The 21,110-nt window shown below is 41.5% G+C and overlaps 1 protein-coding gene across 2 annotated transcripts in view; it reads right to left on the bottom strand.

Annotated features, from left to right (window-relative positions):
• BMPER (BMP binding endothelial regulator) overlaps window positions 1-21,110 on the bottom strand; it is a 241,498-nt gene that overhangs the window by 69,277 nt on the left and 151,111 nt on the right. For both annotated transcript variants that reach the window (XM_045564642.1, XM_045564643.1), the window contains exons 12-13: window positions 12,580-12,909; window positions 4,998-5,334 (exon numbers count right to left, since the gene is read on the bottom strand). In XM_045564642.1, coding sequence (XP_045420598.1) covers window positions 4,998-5,334; window positions 12,580-12,909 — 667 coding nt within the window. The remainder of the gene's footprint in view (window positions 1-4,997; window positions 5,335-12,579; window positions 12,910-21,110) is intronic.

Raw genomic sequence — 21,110 nt, 5'->3', positions numbered from 1 at the left:
TAAAGTAAGGCATATAATGTCACAGTTTAAAATGATTTGATTTAGGACCCTAGTTCTAATGGCAGTTCTTGACAAGTCATTAAAAGACATAAATAAAAATGTTCCAAGAATGTTCTTTGAAACAAGGGAAATTGACTTGATTTTAATTATAGAATACAAGTTAGCTTTATACGATTTTTCTCATACACAAACACACACACACATAAAGTCTGTACTCTTTGCCTGTATCTCTTGCTTGTTTTATAATAAATGATTAGTTTCCTTTGTAGGAACACACAAAGTGGGTCATTCAGGAAGTCTGTGATCTTCCCCTGGAAGAAAGCCACTGGCCGTCCCAGGACTCCAGTATATCCACGCCATGGTCCTGCCAGAGCCCCAGTGCTCTCCTGCGCTACCTCCCACCTCCTACCTCCTAGTACCTCGGCAGGAAAGGACACATCTGTGAATCCTCTGGCATTACTTCAATTCCTTACAGCTGTAAAAACCACTGCATGGAAAGAAAAGAACATTTCCTAGACTGGGAATCCCAAGACACTTTCCCAAACTGAACAAGTGAACAGCGTTTTCGCTCTGTGAATTATACCCCATTAAGGAGAACGCAGAGAGAAAAGTCCTGAGATGATTGTGGTCTGCAAATGTCTGGGCGTCAATGAACTTCATGTTCATTTTTCTGACTTCTCTGCAATGCGGTCCTACCCTGACTTAAGAGTCCTGCTTTATGGGCAGGTTACACTTACTTATAACTATTTCATCCCAGACGTGGGTCTGGGTTAGGGGAAAAGCCCATTGCTGGTGTTTCATAGGCACAGGGAATAGAAGGTCTTTTCTTCCTTTCTCAAGTGACCCATGCATCTCCTGGCCTCTCTCTGTGCCCCAGGCTGCCCAGTGGCTTAAGCAGCTGCAGGAAGGCGGGTTTGATACTGGCTGCTAAGGATCTCGAGGGAGCCTTTGTGGCGGGGGTCTGCCTATTCCTCTTGGATTTCTCAAGTGGCATTGGGGACATGAAGGGAGAAGCAATATGGGGCTGAAGGAAGGAAATGAAGTGAGAAGTGGGAAAAGAGACATGAGTACATGCAACACTTTCTCCTTAGGGTAGCCTACATTTGAATCCAAATATAATCCAAAAGATTTCACGTTAATTTTTCCAAGTAGATAGATAGTATACTATCCCTCTAGCTACTGGGAATTTCTCCATAACACACCAATGAAGAATAATGTGAAAAATTTTTAAAGAGGATTTTCTAATTTAAGAAGTCAATTAGCAAAGCTAAGACTTAAGACATGTTATCAACGCAATCAGTTAAAATTTTTACTTAATTAATAATTACATTATTTTGCACCTATATTTATCCAATTATTTAATTAAAGCAAACTGTCTATTACAAAGAATTTAATCATATATTACATTTTATGCCAAAATAGCTAAGATGTGTCAAATTGATTTGTAAGTAAAAAATTAGCAAAGCTTAAGACATTTCCCAAAAGAGGAAAAAAACAAATATTGACTAACATGCAATCATTTCTTATTCATTTACAAAGTGGCAGTTTTTCAAATATTGAGACAATGGACAGTTTACTATTAAAAACACTGAATTGGGTAAAATAAGAGACATTTCAAAAGTAAACTCTAATTCAGAGAAATCAGGATTATTATTTTCTACCTTATAAGAAGCACTATCTCATATTTATAATAGAATTTTCCCTGTGGAATTTGTCATATGATTAAAGAAACCCAAAAATAGGTAACATTTCCTCAGAGAAATAGCCTCTTCATTCTCTCTTCTCCCTGTTACAGACACAGTGGTGCTTGGAAGTTTGTGTGTACATGTTACACTACTTTATGCTTTGTCCTTAAAAGAAAATACAGATATTTCTTTGGAGGATGAGGGGAATATAAAAGAAATCAAATTCTAATACAATTCATGTATATGCTCACCCATGATATCATAGCAACTCCCTTTAGTCCCGTAAGGACTCAGAAAAATATGTTTGAGTTCATTTTAGAAATTCCACAAATGATATATTAATAAAATACGTAGGCATAAGTTTACTGTGTGGGATGTCATGTGATTGCTGTTTTTTAACTTTTTTCAATATTTTTTAAATGTACAATGAACACATGGTATTCTTATAAGAAAAAAATAAATATTTTTTAAACAATTGCAATGCAATCTTCACTTACACTACCTTTTTCAGTGTCAAAAAAAGAGTAGCTGCTCACTTTGAAATTGTTCAGCAGGTTCACCAGTGAAAATCTATCTAATCGGTGCTCCTTGATGAGAGCAGGAGAAGATACAGACAATCAGAAGCGCAAATGGCTGAGCTTGGGGCAAGATTCCCCATAGAAAAGAAGGGTCACAGGACAACGGCACACCCTGCGCCAGGACTGCCCAAGTACCATGTGCCAGCGTGGCACCGCCCAACGACTTCAGTCCTTGGAGCAGCAGTCCTACTGAATGGTTGCTGTCGTACGAATTATTTAGATACAGGGCCTGACACTCAGCTAGCTGCTGGGACACACACTAGACAGTGGCAGAATCAGGGCTGGGTCCAGCTTGCCTTCACTCCCCCCCCCCACCCCATGCATCCTCAGTCCCCTGCCTCATAAAGTCTCCCTAGAAGCAACCCTGAGGCTTGCTTTCCCCAGAGCTCTCCTGAGAAGAGAATTATTTTTCCATGTTGCACTTAGTTTATTTTCTTCTCCTGCCACACATGCACTTGGAAAACAGGGGGAAAAAATAGGATCTATCCAACACTGGCCACTCTCACTTCAAAATGCATGAAGATGCATCCTTCAGCCGGGTGCATGGCCACAGAACAGTCCAGCTCTCCCTCCTGAGCTCCTCTACCCTTTCCAGGAAAAAGTGGCTGGCCGTGGAAGGGTACTCTGCCATGACACCATGCCACTGACAAGGGAGGCACCAGCCCACCTTCCCTCCACATCCCATCCTCTGAACCTCCACGCACGATTCCAAAAGCACTCTCGAGCTGCCCGAACTTGGCACGTCAAGATGCTTACACAAAGGAGTGACCTCCATTGTGCTGCTGTGGCACCTGTCAAGGGCAGAAGTGGAGCGTCTGCCTGGCCACCTGAGGATTCAGATCCTCTTTGATCATGTATATCAAAGTCACTTCTCACAACTTCTGTCGAGGTGCTCATCAGATTCCTGCTGTAGTCCAGGGAGCATAACATTAAATAAAATGCCAAAGGCAAAAGAAATAGAAATTTAGAAAAAAGGAAGTGATCTCTGCAGGTCTGCTCTCCAATTTTTGTTTTCAATACATTCCTTTAAAATGAGATAAAAATCAAAAGTGTAGGCTGCTGGGGCCCTGGGAGAAGCACAGCCTTTCCATTCCATTTTAAGCAGAGAAGGCTCCAACCTAAATTTGCAACCAGGATAGGGGAGCTTCCAAAAGGGGTCTTACTCTTGTTTATCATTTAATTAATGGTGGAAGAAATGATGGCGCCCAGCAACTACAGAGCACTCACTCTATGTGGGCACTGTGTTGAGCACGTGCATTTATGTTCATAATCTCATTGAATCTGAATAGTACTCTCCAAGGTGGGTTCTTTTATTATCCCCACTTCACAGATAAGCAAGCTGAGGTTTAGAGAGCTTAGGTGATTGTGCAAAGTTGTATGGGTGGGCTGGATGTTAAGGACTGGGGATCCCACAAAGCTCTTACTTGCCATAGTCTACCCAAATGAAGCCAGGCTTGTCTGTCCAGCTGCTTAATTCCCTGCAGAGTCTCATGTTAAAACCCCCAATTCCACTAGACAAGGGGAAATTGACGGGGTGGTGCACAGAGTAGAAAGAAGGGAACCCAGAGATTCAAATTATAACAGGAAAATGGCTTGAAAGAGCTAAACCTATGACTTGGAGCCAAATGGTTTGGCAGATGCAGCCATGTTCAGGGATTTGTGATGACAGGGACAGTCTTTTTTCCACCCCACTTTGAGCCGCCTTTATAAAACTTTATCTTTTATGGCCAAAGATCAAATAAAAAAAAGATCATATTTAACGAGAACTAGGGGAAATAAACTGGTGGCAATTAAAGAGTAAAAATAACCTCTCTGTGGCTTCAGACCACAGGAGTTTTCTAATTTTAAGAGGCACAGGCAAATCACTTAAACAAGGCCTTTTGGGCTGTGTTCATCTCATGTTTCCTCCCACACCCATGGTGGTTAAAGTTATAGGCAGCCATAGCTCTTGAGCCCATGGACTTGTGCAGTAAATGGAAGTACAACCAGGCTGGAGTCCTCGGCTCAGAAACACAAACTTGTAGCACAGAAGCCAAATCCAGGTCCCCTTTGTAACCAATTGCTTTGTGTGGAAAGGGATTAAATAGAGCTAGAAAAGGTCATGGAATCCCAATTCTTAATGCAAGTCCTTCCTTCCCCTATCCTCAAGCCCTGTTTCTACTGCCCACTGACTCTGGACATGAAGTCTCACAGTTGGCCAAGATCCAAGGAATCCTCACTTCATTTCCTTATTTTCCTCATGCAGATTGCACTTGGGCTAGACCATGAGGCAGACCTGAACTCTTCCTCAGGTTAGAATAACTGAACTCACTCAAATACCCAAACGCAGCCAGAGTGACTTGAGATTCCATTATAGGAAATCACCTCTGCCCTATACCACTGTGGCGTGGGCCAGATTTTGGGAAGTTCTTCTCAATCTTAGAGTCAAGCTAACACCTGGAAAAACCCTGCAGTGTCACCAGCTTCTCAGTAAGCCTGTAGACACACACACAAAAAAAACACAGAATTGCCAAGACGACATCACTCTGAAATACTTCCTGCAGTTTCCCAATGTGGGACATAATGTGGGGCTGACTCAAGATGAGATCAGCTGCTGAACAGAAAGAAATGAGGATGTTTACCCTGTGCTTTGGGCCTCCGTTTTGCACACCAAGAGATTCGATACATTCTGTTTCAAGGTCAAGTCTATCCTTGTTCTGTAACCCAAACCCATCCCTCAGAACACTGCACTTACCGGTAGAAAGTGGCATAGTCCACAGTCGAGTGGCAGGTCTGAAACTCCCAGGATTTGAGCTTCTGGCATTCTCGATGGGCTCGGAGCTTTACCTTGACTGTCCCTTGACAGAGTTCAGGCACCGGCTTTCTCTGGGGTCTGTTGCAGAACTCGTTGGACTCCACCCTCCAAGACTCAGCAAAGTCATCCACGTCAAACTTGAAGTTCCCGTCTCCACCAATTAAGTCATCACGTTTATGTCCATTGTAGTTGCCACAAAGACCACAGAGCTTGCCCTTGAGGTAGGGGGCAGCCATGACTTCTACAAAACTGTCTCCATCCCAGGATATTTCCAAACCTTGAGGAAAAGGAGAGGAAACAGGGATCAGCTGCTCCTGAGTCCACCATTAATTCCCAAAGGTATACACTCTTACACAGTACATATGACATTCCTCCAAATTCTTGGTTACCTTTTAACCTCACCATATTGATTATTGTATGAGATTACCTGAATCACTTAGCTGGTGGGGCTTAGAATTTTTACAGTGTATAAAGTTTGTTCTCATAACATCTTTTATACTCCTGGTTTGACCTACAGATGACTATTTCCTGATCATGCTACTCTAGGGTTCATATTTTTGCCTTTTCCTAAAGGAATTGTGTTGGTCTGAATCATGCCTTCATTTATCCAATGACAGTGATAATGTGGAAATGGAAAAAAAAACAGATGATAGTTTTTAATGTAATGTTTATACCCAAAAGTTTTATAATTATTCCTCCAAATGCCAAAGGAAATTTTCCAAATTATTGTTATAATGAGAATATTAAAGTCATGAATATATCCTCTTCAAAGGACAACACTGATATAAATGAAAATACTTGCTCCTTCATTATTTTACTAGCATTCCTGAGGCATGGACACCATTTGATCAATGTTTCCTAGGGTTGAGTTGCTGGGGAATCCTTCCAAACTGCATCCCTGGGGCCCCCATTCCTGCACCACTCATAAGCTTCAACATTTGAGGAGGTAGTGGGGGCTGCCAGGCCATGGGCAGAAGTTCTGCTTGTGCCTACATCAAGCAGGCCACTGCCTTCTTGTTCATCAAGGAAACTATCTTCACTCCAGAAGGCAGAGAACACAGGCGCTTCTTGGTTGGCTAAACTGACTAAAATTTTGGAGGGTTTGCCTGAAAACATCTGTATTTCTCCAGATGTGCTGGCCTAAGACTTTCAGGAGCCACTGAAGCCAACGGCCCTTCTGAATGATGAAATGTCTGTGTCACAGGTAGAATAGCCAAGTTATGCTGTCACACAGCACAGATATATCTTACTATTAGGTCAAGAAGAAATGCTCTCATACCCACTTTGATATTGTGTGGGAAGATACTGCCCATAAGAGAAAGGAGGGGCCTTTATGAAAAGCCTTTTGAGGTTCAACGCAAAGCAAATGACAAACTTTTTTAGCCAGAGTTTTTCTTTATGTCTCAAGTGTGTGTTGAAAGCTTTTCTTACTGTTTTCCTGGCAACACCTTGGCAGTTCCAGAGCCACCTGGTGAACAGGTGGATGACATACCACTGAATGCAAACCCAACAGCAACCTACCGCATGAACACTAGGGAACATGTACAACAGGTCAACATGCACTTCTGTCCTGACACTTCTCATTATTAACTGTCACTGTCTCCAGAGAGCAAAAATCACAGAGGAAGTTTCTTTTTAACAGAAGAGTCTTGGCTCCCAGAGAGTAGAATGACAGTTACCAGAGGTTGGGAAGCGTAGTAGAGAGGAGGGTATACAGTGGAGATGGTTAATGAGTACAAAAATATAGTCAGATAGTTAGACAGAATGAACAACAATATTTGATGGCACAACAAAGTGACTACAGTCAACAATAAGTTAGGGTCTACTTTAAAATAACTAAAAGAGTGGAATTAGAATGTCCCTAACACAAAGAAATGATAAACACCTGAGGTGACGGATACCCCAATTACCCTGATTTGATTAATTCTCATTGTATGCCTGTATCAAAACATCATATGTACCCTGTAAAGATATACAACCATTATGTACCCATAATAACTAAAAATAAAAATTTAGCAAAGAAAAGTCTCTCTCCCCTTGGATGTATTTTTAAAATCTTACCCTCTTGGGTCCCTGACAAAAGCTAGTCTTTCGTTTTGCCTGTTTTGAGCCTCTATAAAGAGTGATAGGACTTTCCCTCTAAAAGGCATTATCTTTGTTCCTGAAATATCAAAACTAGGCTGATAAGCAAATGCTCAGAAGTGGGGAGATGAGGTGGGGATGGGACAGGAGAAATGAGAGGAGTGAGGAGAGGGAGAGAAGGGGGAGGATCTCATCTGGATATGGAATTGGCATAAGGCAACATCAGTGTGATGTAAGTAAGATCAGGAAGAAACGCCCAAAGGTAAGATTCTAACGCTGACACCCCCTAAGTTTGGATACAGTCCAAGGGGAGAGCAGGCTGGCCAAATAGCACTCCCATGAGTAAGACATACAACTGCCACAAGAAGGAGTTTCTTCAGGAGAGTTACTGGTGGAATAAACCAGTGGTCCAAAAACTGGGTTTCTCAAGAAATAAACAGAAAGACCCATAAGGCAATCGCTGTATGGTGAATGAAAGACACAGAAGCGTTCTCGGTCCAATGCAAATGGTAGAGAAGATTTCTTGGTTGGGAGAAGAGTCTGGGTTCAGAAAAGTTAAACAGACTTGGATAAAGAGGAGAGAGAGGGGGGAGAGAGAGAGAGAGAGAGAGATAGAAAGAGAGGGAGGGATGGAGAGAGGGAGGGAGGGAGGGAGGGAGGAAGGAAGGAAGGAAGGAAGGAAGGAAGGAAGGAAGGAAGGAAGGAAGGAAGGAAGGAAAGAGAGAAGAAAGTCTCTTTGGGGAGTAATTTGATGAAGAGAAGACAGTGATGGGACCAGGTAATGAGAACAGGGACACACTGCTAGAATGCCCACACACTGGGCTGACCTCACATGTGGATCTCTGTGAGAATATGGTATCAACTGTGACAACCACAACTGTCATATAAAATGATTCCTATTTTTTCATACCCTATCATTTAACACATTGTCTGGCATATACTATGTACTCAATAAATAAATGAATTATACCCCTGTAATATGGCTACATTGAATCTGTGAAGCCAAAGAAATTATGAATTTCATGCTAGTTAAGACACCAAAATAACCATTTTGAAAGAAGACAAGCAAACTATAAGATGATTTATAGTGTATTCTCTAAGGTATTAAAGAAACTTGACCTCACAAGCCTGTAGCTGGGCAGCTGCCCAGCAAGAGAAATGAGTGGAGAAAATCAATTCCATACAAAGACTAACTTTTAGAGCATAAGTCTGAAGATTTTCCATGTTGCAAAATTTTCCAAACTACAAATCTCTTTCCTAGACAGCAGGCAAATACTGTTCTTCCAAGTGCCACAAATGGTTGAGAATTTACACCCAGAAGAATTCCAATGTCATTACTATTGACAATGATATACTAAATTTGAGACTTTGGGCAACTGAATTCATGGGAATTCGACTCACAGTGAACAAGCCAGTCACTGTGCTCTTTCTTTGCAGTGGAGTGGTGGTCCACACATGCTTGGGAAGATGCAGATCCTCTGTGTTTTCAGTAAACTCTTCTCAAAACTCATGACAACTCATTCATAAAACATGGTCCCCAAAGTAAGAGAATAATTTGTAATTCACTCTCCTTTCTTCCTCCTTCTCCATGTTATTACGTTAAGAGGATTTTTATGGACCAATGCTAGGCTTCCTATTGTGGAGGAACAACTTATGCTACTACAGATGCCTTTGTCTATTGCTATATAATTTACATATGTGTTTGCATGAATGTTTTTACCCTGTACATGAGTAAAAGCCATACAATGTAGATTATAGTAGTGGAAAGCAAAAAACTATTAAGTTGTTACTGATGGAATTGCTCTTCCAAGCGATATTTTAAATAGGCATCTCATGAGATGAAAACATCATGGAAGGGTTTGAGAGGCTGAAGATAGTCTTTTCTGCAGCTGGGATGAGTTTCCCAATTCTCTGCATGGGAAATTGGGTAGAAATAACTGGCAGAGTCAGAGGCTAAAGCTGAAGCATATGTCCCATCTGGGGACGGGAGCTGCAGCCACATTCCTTCCACTGTGTGAAGCGCTTTCCAATTTTCCCTTCTCACCAGTGAATGTTTAACCAACTTGTTCTTCACCTTCAAATGTGTGACTTGGCTCCAGACCACCAGTTGGGGGTTTGTTGTTGGTGTTGTTTATGTAGTTGTTCTTTGATTTTGTAGACGTTGTTTTGTTTTTTGATTGTTGTTGTTGCTTTTGCTATTGTCCACTGAAAGGTGAAAAATTTATGGATACATTATAGTGATGTTTAAAAATGGACGGTTTTTCTGTTCAGATTTTACACCAAAAGAGAGTGGAGGGTGGGGCTAGAATATGTTTTCTGGGTTTATCAAGTGTAAATCTCTACCAAAAGTAAAATAAAAAGCCATGTTCCCCATGTGTTAATGCTTTCAGGTGGATCTGATGTAACTCTTTCAGGTAGAGTTGATGAAGTGAACAGATGGCAGAAAGGAAATATTTTTAAATTATTTGCTAAGTGTCGAAAGTTGGGGCAGGGGTGTTCGGTGGGGGTGGGCAATGCTTTCTCAAGCTACTAAGCCTTGTTTGAAGCCACTTGTTATTAGTTAGGCAGCTATAGCCTAATTCCACCAAAACTACACAGCCACCTGTGCTACCTTGCCAAACGATCTCGTCATGAACTGCTGAGTCCATAAACTACAAGGGCAAAGCGCCATTCCTCCCTGTTTCCCATCTCCCAGCCACAGGCTTGATTTAAGCTGCTATTTTGAAGAAAGCACCTGTAAGCTCACATGAGCTTATAAATTTTTTTTTTAATTCTATGGAAGAAGAGAACACAAAGGAATTACTGTTATATTTTAAATAGACAATCAATAGGTGGGAAAAAGAAAACATCTCTAAGGGGTAGTTCCAACTGAGATGGCCAGACTAGGGTGGAAAACACTATTGTCTGGAAATAGAATTGTTTCATTCAAAGGATAAGCGCAAAGCAAGTTTAGTGCCCAGAGGAATACAGTTCTTCCCCAGGCAGCAGAAGGCTTGTGTGATTCGTGTGCTACAGGAAATTGTTCGGCTGGGTATTAAGGGTGCCATGAAAATTACTTGCATAGTGGAAAGAGAGATGGAAAAATAAAAGAAATTGTAAAACTGAGTACAAGGCTTAGAACAGTTAAATTCACTAATCTAATGATGGTATGTATGATCTATTATTATTATTTTCTTAGTAGCCTTGTTCTTTTGCTCATTTTTATAATGTGGAAAACTTACGAAGAGTACACTTATTCCATAAGATTTGGTCAGCTGTGAATGGAACAGGATTGAACTTCCTAGGCTGTTAGTAATCTTCAAGTACCCAGGATCCCTTTGAGAACTGGGCTGTGGTGACTAATAATTTCCATATCAGTAGAATCCATTGTGTTCAGCTGGCTTGCAAATAGGTAGGCAAGGTGCTTCTAATTAGTGCTGTGTAATAATGGGTCATCTTGTGCACATTTTACAGGGAGCCAAAAAAATGATTCCTCCTTTAAAGGAATGAACTGGAGCCTACATGTGCAAAGTGGCATGTCTTTTGGATACAAGAACAAGTGTCTGAATTTTCTGAGTGGGACTAATCCCTCTATAGTTGAATGAGTAGAGCTCTTCACATCTCTGAAGTGAAGAATAGGAAACGTTCCCCCTTTATAGAATGTTCCAATACATTAATACTTAATATTCTCTCACTGAAACCATGTTATACTCTGTAACTGAAAGCTCCCTGGGCTTTTCCTTGGCTTCGTGCCTTTGTTTAGCTAAGCTGGCATTCCATAGGCTCAAATCAATTTATCAAAATATATTTTGGCTTGAATTGAAACAATTACCAGGTTTCTGAGGTACAGCAGAAATAGTCACTATGTCCCTGAAAAGTGCCTATTCTATCAAATGTTCCATTATCCCAAGAAACGGGAACTCAATTGATGCTTTTACACTGTTAAATTCTTATCAAGGCAAAAAGCAGGAAATACACTGATTTACTTTAAGAAATAGAGTATTCCAGGAGAACATGCAGTGCAACATCCAACTGACAAACAATATGCATTAACCACAGGTAGCACGGAAGGAACCATACATGACATGATAAAATGTTTAAGTGAGCTGAATGCATTCTTAGGGCTGGTATTCAAGAACTGAGATCTGCTTATAAAATGTCTTTCATAGGTATCAACTAGCAGACACGAATTTGAGCCTCATGGACCACTGGCAGCCACGAATAGTCTGGCCTAGGGGGAATATCTCTGCCCATGGAATGGAGATATAGGGTCCAGTGAGCCTAAGGCAACTTGGGATGCTGAGAGAGGGTCTCTGTGGCCAGCTTTGTGTGCCTAAGGCCAAGCAGAGGGAACCGCTTTCAAAGCAAGCATCTTAAGCGTCCTCTAGCAGAAATGTTCTAGCCATCACCTTGGCCAGCATCCTTCCCCAGTGCCAAAAGTGGACAAGGCTCCTGGTCACAGGTGGTTCCTGTCATCCCCACTCCAATCTGCACACTCACGGATGGTGGCCTCATTTTCCTTGGCATAGGAAAAATGAGTGGGATAAGGCTACCCCTGGTGCATACCAGGAGTCTGCAAGAACAGCTCTTTTGCTGGGGACATTTATGTTTCTTTTAAACATCACTGATTCTAAGCTGTTTACTTTTGAGGACTCCTCCTGCCCCCCTTCTTGGACAGATGCTAACACAGAAACACTCTTTCTCACAGATGTGAAACTGCGTATAACTGGCTGAGCTGGGAGAGACACTGACAATTCCAGGCTGGACACCAATGGCCTAAAATAGCAATAAAACTTGCGAGAGAGGTTATTTAGAGAGTACAACTGCTATTTTTAGAATGAGGATGGAAAGGCTCTGGATGTCAGAAGACTGCAAGACTGGTGTTTAACCGACGTCTAAGTGCAAGGCTCTCTATTTGTGGCATCTCTGGGATGTGCCTTCCGCTGTGAGCGGGGAGGCAGGGCCTGCAGTTGGAGTACATATCTGCCTCCGGGTTTTCCTACCAGGAGGAGGAAGAGGAGGAGGAGGAGGAGGAGGAGGAGGAGGGGGAGAAGGGAGGAGAAGGGAGGAGGAGGGGGAAGAAGAGGAGGGGGAGGAGGAGGGGGGAGGAAGAAGGGGGGGAGGAGGAGGAGGAGCAGGGAGGAGGAGAAGGGAGGAGGAGGGGGAGGAAGAGGTGGGGGAGGAGGAGGAGGAGTAGGGAGGAGGAGGAGCGAGGAGGAAGAGGGAGGGGGAGGAAGAGGGAGGAGGAGGAGGAGGGAGGAGGGAGGAGGAGGAGGGAGGAGGAGGGGGAGGAAGAGGCGGGGGAGGAGGAGGATGGAGGAGGAGCGGGAGGAGGAGGAGGAGGAGGGGGAGGAGGAGAAGGGAGGAGGAGGGGGAGGAAGAGGAGACACATCCCCTGGGCACTCCTGAGCGGTCGGTGCGGTGGGCGGCCACAGAAGCCCGGCGCCGCGGGAAGCCGCACCTGCCGTGGTGGTCACCTTCAGGAGGTAGCCGTCCAGGCCGATGTGGAAGAGCGGCGCGTGGCAGGGGAGCGCGATGCGCGTGCCGTTCCAGCGCACGGCGAGGTGCTGCTGCAGGCTGACCCTGCTCCCGCCCAGCACCAGCTCCACGGACTTGGTCCACGAGAAGGAGCGGGTCCGCCGGGCGTCGTTCTTCACCAGCACCTGGAAGGGCGAGGCAGGGGAGGAGCAGTCTTTCGTCAAAACGTACTGACACGTCCCCTGAAAGTTAAATGTCCGTCCGTCAAAAGTGTTGTAGTGGGGATCTCCGAATACCGTGCAAACACCAGGCTCTGCGGATGGGTGAGAGACAAAAGGCGGGTCACAAATCAAGCCAAGGATTCACACAGAAATCAGGGGTCCCTGCCATAAACCTGGCGGGGGCACCTGCCAGGTAAGGGAGGGCCTTAGCAGAGATGCACTAAGGGAAATCAACGCGCGAAAACATGCTTGGTCGTTTTCAAAGGTTTGTGCCAAACCTCATCTAATATTCATATAACACTTGCTGGTGCTTTTATACTTAAAAGTTACTTGTAACACCTCTGAATTTTTAAAGCATCTCTTTTGTAGCCTTGATATGCTTCTGTGGTCTTATTGGAAGGGAGGAAGAAACAGCTAAGATAACTAAGAACCCACATAAACAAGAACAAAATAAGTATATAAATATACACAATAAATGGCAGGAACATAAGTGACAATACACCAAAACATTAGTATTCTTTCCATTTAACTAATTTAAAAAATTTAGAAACATAATATGCTAAATGTTACTCATGATCTTAATTAAATATATGATATTCAACATTCATGTATTTACTTAGGACAAATAAATAGAACTGCCAAATAGATACATATTTAATAGTGTCAGGAAACAAATTACTGATAATATTTATAGATAGTCTTCACATGTTTTCTAGAAATACAAGTTTTCTATCTTTTGATCTATGTACCAAAATGTAAAACTGGGTAAAAAAAAAGTCACGAAACTCATCATTTAGTACATTTAAGAAATTTCAATAGATTCATCACTCCGAAATACCATTAATTCAAATATTTATGAGACCAGGGTAAAGTCTTATGTTTTGAGGTGTCTCAAAGATTTTTAAGGAAAATTAAATATTGCTTCTTTTTTTAAACAAAACTTGGCCTTGGTTTGTTGTTCTCCATGGAAAGATATTTTATCTGTTTTCAAGGAGGCATGAACAACCAGGAAATGAATTCATTTAGAGAAATCAGCCCAAATGATGAAAGAATTGTAATAAAAAGAGCAACTTCCAGTCAACACTAGAATAATAGCCAGGTCAAGGATAATAACCAGAATAAAAACACCAGGTTGAGAATATGAGAACAGAGAACGTCATATAATTAATTGCTCTGAACATCTAAGGGAAGGATTGAGTCAAGATAGAGGAAGGATGTGCCAACTGATCCGATAGGACCAATGGGATCCAGTGGAAACATTTGCTTTTCATTTCTAAAGTGTTTGGAGAATAATGTTGTTTTATGTTATGATACCTTATGTCATTTCCGTATGTCAATTTCACATGACTTCATACAAATCACATATATTTGGAATTTGATAAATTAATTTCTTGTTCTAATTAAGTTTTCTTTGTCAAAATTGAATAGAAACTCAAAAAAGAGTTTTGGTGTGTAGGAGAATTTCAATGAATAAGTACTTTAAAGATTATAAAAGATACTACTCGGGGGAGGAGGGTAGAAGCAGGTGGGAGGGACAAGTTTTGAAAGCTCAGCAGTAATATTTGAATTCACCTCCCATTTCTGTTCCTTGCTTATTCTTTTCTTGGTCATTTTTCCTTGTGACTCCAATTTTACCCTGGGTGTTGCCTCACATTGTGCCCTGCCCCCACCTCCCTAATTCTCTGTCTCCCCAACTAGTGCTCCCACCTGGCTAATGTCTTCATAGTGCATTTTCCAGTCCTGTCTCCATGTGATTTCTTTCAAAATCGTCCTATCACACATCTCCCTCACATTCTGACAAATGGATTCTGTCTTTGGCATGAGAATGTTGCTTTTTGCTTGACAGAGAACAAGGCAGTTCCTTGGGACACCCCAAGTGGCATCAGGAGAATGATAGTTCACAGTTAATACCACCCTAAGCCACAAAAGGACTAAATATTAATGTGACCACCAGCTTCATCTTCAGGAGAAGGGCTTTTTCAGGTTAACTCCACCTACAACTGTATCAAATTATCATTAATCAAACCACTCAATAGCTAACATTTGCCGAGATCTTCTACATGCCCGCTGATCATGGCTACAACATCACAAAATTAATATTTAGATTGTCTCCTAATATTAGAAAAACAGCTAAGCATGTTGTAGTAGATCCATAAAATGAACTATGATCTAGTCATTGAAGTTTCTGTATAATGTTCATGACTGAGGAAATGCTTATGGTATGTGAAAAATAGGAAACAAAATTCTACGTACAGGATAATCTTAACTATGTTAAAATACACACACACGCTTCAAAATTGCAAACAGTGGTTATTACTTGGTGGCAGAACCAAGAGTGACACTTTTTTCTTTTTTCTTATGCTTTTCTGTTTTTGATTTGTTATTGTTATTTTATTTTGTTTTGCTTTATTGTTAAGAGTGAAAATGTGGGTACTTGTAGCTGAGGCCAATTATATGACAAAGCAAGTCCTCAAAGAAGCAACAGAAAATCTACTGCCCAGAGTAGCCCTGGGGAAGCCTGTGCTTGCTCATAGCTGGGTGGGAAACAATGAGAGTCCAGGGAGACCCCAGGCAAGGGAAATCGTGTGTGAACAGCGCTGTCAGGAAAGTTATTTTGCAAGAGGCCCTAACTTATGGAAGGGATGGGTTTGGAAATCAAGATGATTTTTCTATGTGACAGCAATATAAAAGAAGCCAACAAAGTTTCATGACTGTAAAGATGCCTGAGAATTATGTGTTGCATTTGGGGACATTTGTATCATGAGCTAAAATAATTTTGAAACCTTGGCCCATTTTCCTGGCACTTTAAGGTCCCCATGCCAGATCCTGCAGGAGCAGGGAACATGTGCACTAGAGAATTTCAGAAAGTGAGCATCTCAGGGTTACAAAAATCTGCCTGGCCGAAAACGAAAAAGGCTAAAGAACACTTAGGGGACAAAATGAACACTGTATCCTCATATAATTTTTTTTCCAGCAGACCCCATGAAATGAGCTTCAGTCCAAGATGTCCAGATGTCCAGTCACACTCTTCTGGAAAGCTTGGCGTGAATGTCAGGGGGAGGGAGGAAGGAGCTATAGAAACAGACCATCCTAAAACGAATCTTGCTTGAAACCGCATAAGCCAGAGGATGGAGAGAGAAATGCTGGTTTACCACTGGCAGCACATTTGTTTTTCAGAGTCCTGTAGGCCAAATCATTAGATCTCATTTTTGTTTTGGTTTGTTTTCAATATATGCATACAAATGCACAGGTAAAGGGGGAAAAAGATGGGAAGTATATAAATCCAAATATTAGGGATGAGGGTTTTTTTTCCAGGTTAATGGAATTATGTATAACATTTCTTTTCTTCTTTGTTGTTTATGTGTATGCACATTATTATTTACACTTACATTTCATTGTTTACAATGACTATGTATACTTTTGGAATAAGAATATTTGCTTTAAAAAGTTAAAAATGCTGGATGAAGACCTATCACTTTGATGTACCAGACTTTAATAAGATTGCTACAAGAATTTAAAAAGTCATGCTGCCTCCAAAATCATAGTGCCAATGTTTTTCTCCTAACCACATCAGGTACATTTATTTCTGCCATGGATATATTTATTCTAATGAAATGCCTTTCTTCTCAGAGCGGTGATTATTCTCAAAACATCTGTCAAAGAAAATTAAGAGAAAATTATACAATCCCATGTTATAAAGAAGAAATTAGAAAATCTGAGTAGACCCTAGCTTCCCTCCCCCAAAACAAAACAAAACAACACAAAACAAAAACAGAAAAGCATAAGGAAGAGAATAAAGTATAATTCATGGTTCTGCCACTAAGCAAGTGCCACTATTTATAATTGTGTGTGTGTGTTCTAACATAGTTAAGATAATCTGGTACCTGAAATTGTATTTCCTATTTTTTACTTAACATGCCATGAGATTTCCCCCAGTCACTAAAATGTGTTTTGCTTTGAAAACACAGAATGAGACTTTTGTCCTCAGTCTATTACTTCTGAAAAGAGAGAAGTCTCTCCAACTCATCATCCCACACCACCACACTGCATTCCCAGAGTAGTGTTCTCACCATGAGGAAGCTGATCAAATAAAACACACGGCTTTAAACCTTTCTCAACACAAACTGTAGGGAAATGGGTCCCGTGGGACTCTGAGGTCACTGTGTCACACAGGGGTTCCTGAAAACCCCAGGAAGGTAAGAGCTGTGATGATGCCAAGTTTGCATCAAGAATCAGGAAAGGCTGGGGTTAGAAACATTCCCCGTGAGGCAAGCTCTGGCGCTGTTTGTCCAGGCTCCGCCTGAATGGTGACGAAAGCCTCCAATAAGAAGAGGCTGTGGTGTGACCCACAGGACCCGAACTTCTCCATGCAGGAGCTCCTGGCCTTGCACAGCAGTGTCATTAACAGCTGTTGGTTCCCAAGGGACCTGAGGGCTGCCAGATGCTCCACCGAGTGGCATCTCCATGACTATAAAACTTTACATTCTTGGCCTCTTAAACTGAGAACTTGCTCTCACTTACTGTGTGTATGCTGGTGGGGGCGGGGAAGGGAGCAGTGGGTCTCCTTCCACCAAGGAATAACCTACCAGAAATAGTAACCAATCTGCATTTGAAAAAAGTTTTGTAGGTATATCCCTAAGGGTATAAAATTGCTTTCGCACATTTCCCATAACCCCATATGCTCACCAACTTGAAACAAAAGGGCAAATAAAGGAAGTAGTCCCTACCTCTAAGATGCAATCTAAACTGAATCCAAACCTGAAGCCATGCCACGGTTCCAGGGCCTCCACGGGCAACCCACGGCTTGCCCACCTCTCAGGCTGACCCCACGTGGCCAGGCCTGCCCAACACCTCCCCACTGCTCATAGCTCCTGGCGTTGAGGCCAACTCCCCACAGCAATGTCCCTGATGCCCCAGCCAAAGTCCTCTTTCCTCTAAATTCCCAAACCAAAACTGATCACATAGCTCAGATGTTCTGGGACAGTTTTTGTTTCAAATACCCTATCTTGTAGTCACACTATGTTTTTTCATTTGGGGATTAAAAATACAGTGTACCAAATCCATAGCCTGCTTATGATAAATCACTTTCTTCCCTAGCTGGTTATATGAATCCTTAGTTTCATATAACCCTAGTTATATGAACCCTAGTTATAATGTATCCTTAACTCCTAAACCAGGCCTGAAACTCCTTACATGCAAATTTTATGTGTACTTCTCAGTGCCTGGTACTCTATCTTGTATATAAGAAGATCTAAATATAGTCACACTCCACATAATGATGTTTCAGTCAACAACAGACCACATATGTAACAGTATACCCATAAGGTTAGAAAACCATATTTTTCCTGTGCATTTTCTATGTTTAGATATTTTTAGATACCCAAGTACTTATCATTGTGTTACAATTGCCTATAGTATTCATACTGTACAGGTTTGTAGCCTACGAGTAATAGGCTATAACATATAGCCTAGGAGTGCAGTTGGCTACACCCTCTAGGTTTGTGCAAGTGCACTCTGTGATGTTCACACAGTGGCAAAAGTGCCTTATGATGCACTTCTCAGAATGTGTCACTATCGTTAAGCGATGCCTGACTGTATATATGTAATAAATGGATTGATCTTTGCATAACTCACAGCAATGCCTTGTACAATACATATCAGGTATCAGTAAATACTCATAGAGTAAAGGGGTTAATTAATCAATTTAAGAAGATAAAGCTAGTGAAATGCTAATATTTTATGTAGTTTAGTTAATAATATTGTATCAATGTTAATTTCCTGATTGTAATATTTGCAATTGTAGTTATGTAAGTTGTTCACATTAGGAGTGGGTAAAAAGTATGAATGCTCTGTGCTGTTTTTGGAAATTTTCTGTAAATCTAAAATTATTTCAAAATATTTTGAAAAAAATTAAAAAAGAAAAGAATGTATTTTGGTGGAAAATAATAAATTTCCCATAATGAACTTACTAAAATAATTAAGTGACATTATACATATGGAAGGGAACCAAAAGAATTTAGCTTAATCAATTAATTGAAAACAATGAATGAATGTTCTTGGAACAAAGAGACCATTAGGAAAAAATCTGAAAAGTCAGGAACAGTAAAGGGGAACTATGTCTGATGCCAAGAAAACTAACTGAGAAATTCAATTCTGTGACCTCAGATACTCACTTGGGCAGCAATTTCCTTTCACTCTCAGGAAGTCCAATTTTTCCACCTGATAGAGACAACCTACCTCACCAAAAAGTACTGTCAAAATCAAAAAGCTAAACCAGAACAACATTAGAAAATAACTTAGTTCTAATTCATAATATGACCAAGTACAGTGGGCAGAATACTGGCTCCCCCAAAGATGTCCATGTCCTAATGTCCAGAAGCTATGAATGTGCTATTTACATGGCAAGAGGGAATGAAGTTTGCAAGTGGAATGGAGGTTGCTGACCATGAGATGAGGAGCCGAACACACGTGATCTGAGAGGGATGAGTGTAATCACAAGGGTCCTTGGTGAAAGAAGGCAGGCATACCAGTGTCACAGTGACACTGCATGAGAAGAACTCAACCTGCCATTGCTGGCTTTGAAGGTGGAGGAAAGAGCCAGGACCAAGGAATATGGGAGCCTCTAGGAGCTGGGAAAGGCAAGGAACAGAGTCTCCCCTCAGCTTCCAGAAGGAACCTAGCCCCGCTGACACCTTGATGTCAGCCCACTGAGACCTGTCCCACACTTCTGACCTCCAGAACTATAGGATAACAAGTGGGTATTGTTTTAAGCTACTAAATTTGTGGTAATCTGTTACAGCAGCCATAGGAAACTAACATACTTCACAACAGCCAGAGAGACTAGTACAGAGTAACTAGTTTATGCCAGGTACTGTGCTACATGCTTTCTGTATTTTTAGTATCTCCTTTCATCCTCATTACAGCTCTGCACATTGTATATTATTACCCTAATTTCTTAGCCATGTGTTTGGGGAGGTTACCTTGTCGCCCACAATCACTCAGCCAATAGAGTAAAGACAGAGTCCAGCTCAGTCTCTGTGACGCCCAGGCCATTGCCTTCCCCGCTGTGACTTGTGGTACAGACTTACTGCCTGCACCACAGCATCATGGAAACTTGTTGACTAATTGGGGCCACAGAAGTCTTTCGGAATCTGCAGAAATGTGTAGACACGCTTTCTCCCAAATGCACATGAGTGTATCCTCTCAAAGGCAGAGGTTCATAGACCCCCTGTCCCAAGGCTGGTCAATGACGTCCTAGGGGTCTGTGAAGTTCAGATTAAGAACACCTATCTAGAAGTTAATTATAAACTATAGTATCTGATTCTCTTTTCTAATGTGTTTCTATTTCATCTCCCCAACTACATTACAAGTTCCTGAGCTCAGGGTTTGTACTGGCTTTTTATTAGTGTCGTCTTCCAGCGTATTTATAGAATGCTGAAAACTCACCAAGTTTTAATACAAACTTGATATAGAACCTGCATTTTTGCCACTCTCCCTCCACCCCCCGTCTCCTCTCTTTAAACTAGAAGTTTTTATTTACCAATGAAGAAAGCGGTGTCCTTGAACTAAAGAGATGAGTTTCACATCTCCAAGTTAACCTGGCCTCCAGTTTCAAAGCCGCCTTAGAGCTTTGCAAACATCGCACATATTGCTTTCAAGAGAGTCTTGTGTTTGAATCCTGGTCTTGCCACTTAATGACTATAAAATCATGCACAAATTACCTACATAATCTCAGTTCATTCATGTACAGGATGGGTCTAAGAAAGCAACCTTTCAGGGCAGTGATAAAGATAAAAATAGCCCTGCAAAGGCGCCAAGAACATAAGATATGCTCAGAGAGTAGTCATTGTTAGTTTTATTATTATAAATGCTATGCTAATCTAGCAAATAGTGTCTAGTGCTGGCTAAAATAGGCTTGAATAAGACCACGACAGACATACAAGGTGTAGATTTGTTGAAATGTGATATGTGAGTTGAGTTAGACTATAAGAGACATATAAAATGTAGATTTGGGACTAGAATGGAATAAGGCCATTTCTAGGCCAAAAGAAGAATGTTAGTAAAGTCATGGACACAGGAAAGAAGGCAAGTTGTACAAGAAGAACAGGAGGCCAACGTGACCTGACTGGGGAGCTAGTTTGGGAGATGTGAGACACCCAAGTTGTCCAAATAAATTGGCCTGCGATTTATTGCCAGAAGTTTAAATGTATTCCAAGGAACCAACATTTTTTAACGTGTTTCCTATGAAACATCAATCCTGCCTTTCACTCTGCCAAAATAAGTAGAAACGTTT

This window comes from Lemur catta, chromosome 11, assembly GCF_020740605.2.
Source record: "Lemur catta isolate mLemCat1 chromosome 11, mLemCat1.pri, whole genome shotgun sequence".
Lineage (NCBI taxonomy): Eukaryota > Metazoa > Chordata > Mammalia > Primates > Lemuridae > Lemur > Lemur catta.
The sequence above is the reverse complement of the archived record's forward strand: the minus strand, read 5'-3'. Positions and strand labels throughout refer to the sequence as shown.